Below are 3,537 nucleotides of genomic sequence, written 5' to 3'. Positions count from 1 at the left end.
GAAACAAATCGAATTAAAAAGTATCATACCGCACTTAATAACAGTTAATATATTTTTATATACAAAGTATTTAAATTAATTAAAATCAAAACAAGAACCAAATAGATATCTAAACATCCAAAACAATTTGTGTACCTAAAATATTAATCACTGAGGATATAATTGACGATTTGACCAGATCCTTTTTTTTTACTTGCACGGACCTTATGCAGGTGAGAGTCTAGTTGTTAACTAAAATTATTCTTCGAGTATGGAAAACCAATTAGTGTTAAGAATTCAAACCGGGGTATTGTGGAAAGAAAATAATATTATAAATGGGCCGTTATACGAAAAGTCCAAGGCCTTGTTTACGGATACATATATTTAAATAACATAGGAAACGTCAAAGGCAAGCAAACAACACAGTCCATAAATAGAATAACCTAACAATGATGACTCATCAAACGAATTAAAGAAGTGAAATCTTCAAATCTTCTTCCCTGAGGAACTCATCTTCGTTTCAAATCTCTGGAGATAGCTTTGATGGTGGAAGGTGTAGTCCTGCAACATCCTCCTATAAGTTTAGCTCCAAGGTCACGCCATTTCGTTGCAAACATCTCAAACTCAGCATCACCAAAGCATTGCGACGGCTGCCAAAATCAACCAAACACCATAAGAGACTCGTTCCTTCACTGACTCATAAGATTGATGTGATCTTGAATACTACAAACAAGTGAGAAAGTGAACGTACCAGCCATTTTTTAGCTTTTCCGTCCCACACCTCTCCACTATTTGGGTAAACAACGATAGCCTTCTGGGTCAACTGAAGATAGGACATGACATAGATTGTAAGAACCAAGAAGTAAACGGCAATACTTAAAGTTATGGAGTTTAAACTTTCACTTGCCTTGGAGAATTTGCGGATCAGATTGTCCATGAACTGAGGAGGTGCGCAGTTAATGCCAACAGCGCAAATGTTGTTGCTTTTGTTAAGGGTTTCAAGGCATTCCTGAAAGCTTTCCCCTGAAGGAGCATTCTCACCATCTACAGATGTGAAACAGATCCATGCTGGGATCTGCACATTCTCTTCCTCCAGCAGCTCAACGCACGCCTGAGCCTCGAGTTTGTTCGGTATGGTTTCAAAAGCGAGAAGGTCAGGACTAGCTTCAACTAGGACTTGGATTCTCCTCCTGTGGAAGTCTTTAAGTTTATCCAAGCTTACATCCTCTCCATAGCTTCCACTGCAATAAAAAAACATAGAAACAACTATTAACTTCCCAACCTACAGAACCAATGTAATGTTGTGAACGGAGATGAATTTTACCTGTACTCAGAGCCATCTGCAAGATAAGCTCCATAGCTTCCAATAGAAGCAGCTACAAGAGCTCGGTTATAGCTATGTCCTGAGGTTTTGCTGACTTTGTCCCAGAATCTATCACGGGCTTCCACAGCTAGTTTCACGCTCTTTTGTAGCAGTGACTCGCTCTCTTCCATCGACAATCCTCTTGAGAGGAAGCCAGGGATTGTAGCCTGAAAGCAGACCGGTAAAATGAGATATGAAACATTTTCAAACCGAAACTCAAATATTTTCAAATATTTACAAAACCAACAAAAAGGAAAAAAAGACAAAACTGAATCTGACAAATCATATAAACAAAGACAAGTATCTTTCTGACCCTACAATCTAAAACCCTTTTGTGTTCCAGAAAGCAGATAAGGTTTTTTACATTAAACCTTGTAATAATCACCAGAAATTACACAATGGAGATTAAGGACATAAAAGAAAGAAATCAAAGGAAAAAAGACAGAACTGAATCTGAGAGACCAAATAAACAAAGACAAGTATTTTTTTTTCCTGCCCTACTACAATCTTAAACCCTTTTCAATTCCAAAAAGACAAGGTTTTTATTTTAAATAATCACTATAAATTACAATATGTGGGTTTCAAAAAGATTAGATCTTTAAAAAGAAAGGAAAAGAAAGAAATCACATAGATTGGTACACAAGAAAGGTTTTTTTTTTACCTGATAAGATGAAGTAACCACAACGTCTGCACCAGCCTCCAAATATTCCATATGAACCTACAAACAACAACTATTATCCATTATCATCCAAATCTTACAAAACTGAGTAAAAAAAACAAAAGAGATCTGGTTTTTTTTTTTACCAACACCCATTGTCAGAATCTAACCCTAAATACTAAAACCATGATTTTCGTATTTAGGGGAAAATCTACAAACAGAAATGGATAGAAAAAGAATTCTACAAACCCGCTTGATGAGTTCAGGATCTTTGATGAGAGAAACCGCACTCCACAAGGGATCGTTAATGGCGGCGCCGTGAATCTCGAGCTGGGTCGCGAAACCGCCGTCGACCACCGCACAGCCGCCGCATTTCTCTATCAAATCTTCCAACAATGCAGACTTCTTCTCCAAACCCATGACTCGAAACCCCCACAATGTATCTCGTTTCTTCTAAGAATGAAGAACCCTTAAAACGAGAAACTTTGAGATGTTCTTGTCTCGTGAAATCGGAGAATCAACGCCGCTTTTGTTGCTTAAAGATTGTGTTTTTCCCCTAACAATGGATGTTTCTTTCTTGTCTCCCTCTCGACACTTGTATTTATGTTATAGATGATGGGCTTGGGCTGGGCCCACTTTATGTAGTAAAATAAATTATACGCGTTTCTCTAACCTGTAAATGTAATATATATATATTTTTTATATTTTTTTTTGTTTTCCAACTTTCGCCGACGGGAAAAGAATAAATTCTCCGTTTTCCATTCCACCGTCAAACAAAATAAAATGGAATTTTCTTTCGATTACGAACTAACATTAAACTAAACATGCTTGCATTATCTTAATTTTTGATTAACAGACCTACTCTATTGAATAATCTCTTATCTAATTCATTTACGAACGGAGATGATTCTTCGCTAGTGTCACACTTTGATTCTACTTTTTTGTGAAGCGGTGTCGTATTAGTCATTAGGCTTTACTCTTTTGTGGAAAAAATCTCAAGTTTGTGGGCTTTAACCCGATAGAGGAAGCATAGTGAAACAAAGCGCTTTACTAATGGGATAAGGTTGTTATAAGTGGGTCCCGTGGAGTTTGTTACAAGTTATCATCTTCGTTTCATAAACAGAGACGAGAAGAAGAGATACAAAGTGAAGAGGAGAAAGAGAGATTACGAATAGCTGGAGGAGAAAGTCAGATCAAGATCAAAGAGATCCTGCAGTGATCAAAGCTCTTGAGGTCGTGGTACTTTCTCCGGTTCATTATGCGATCCGCTATCGTCATCGGAGGAACTGGAGGTTGAAAGGCTGTCATCTCCATCGTAGTCGCTAACGTAATCTTCTCCGGTCAATTCCTTGTGTATGTGCTTGTAATAGCTGCAAGAAGAAGAACAAACGATATCAAGGTTGTGATATCGAACACTTGTAATCATATCGATTATAGTGATTTGCTAGCTGAGCTAGCTCCGGTGAGTATAGCGGCTTCTCCTCTCCGGGGAAGTGCGGTGAACACCGGGTGACCATTTCGCTTGTGTTGTTTGCTT

The 3,537-nt window shown here is 38.0% G+C and overlaps 1 protein-coding gene across 1 annotated transcript; it reads right to left on the bottom strand.

Annotated features, from left to right (window-relative positions):
• Window positions 1–331: 331 nt before the first annotated feature.
• Window positions 332–2,579, bottom strand: LOC106301865 (homocysteine S-methyltransferase 1). Its single transcript, XM_013738349.1, has 6 exons — window positions 2,250–2,579; window positions 2,004–2,060; window positions 1,304–1,509; window positions 887–1,220; window positions 731–802; window positions 332–629 (listed from the first exon to the last, which is right to left on the bottom strand). The coding sequence occupies exons 1-6, from the start codon at window positions 2,418–2,420 to the stop codon at window positions 489–491; spliced, it is 981 nt and encodes a 326-aa protein (XP_013593803.1). The 5' UTR covers window positions 2,421–2,579; the 3' UTR covers window positions 332–488.
• Window positions 2,580–3,537: the final 958 nt, after the last annotated feature.

The sequence above is a fragment of the Brassica oleracea genome, chromosome C7, assembly GCF_000695525.1.
Source record: "Brassica oleracea var. oleracea cultivar TO1000 chromosome C7, BOL, whole genome shotgun sequence".
NCBI lineage: Eukaryota > Viridiplantae > Streptophyta > Magnoliopsida > Brassicales > Brassicaceae > Brassica > Brassica oleracea.
Note: the sequence above shows the minus strand (reverse complement) of the source record. Positions and strands in the feature narration are given on the sequence as shown.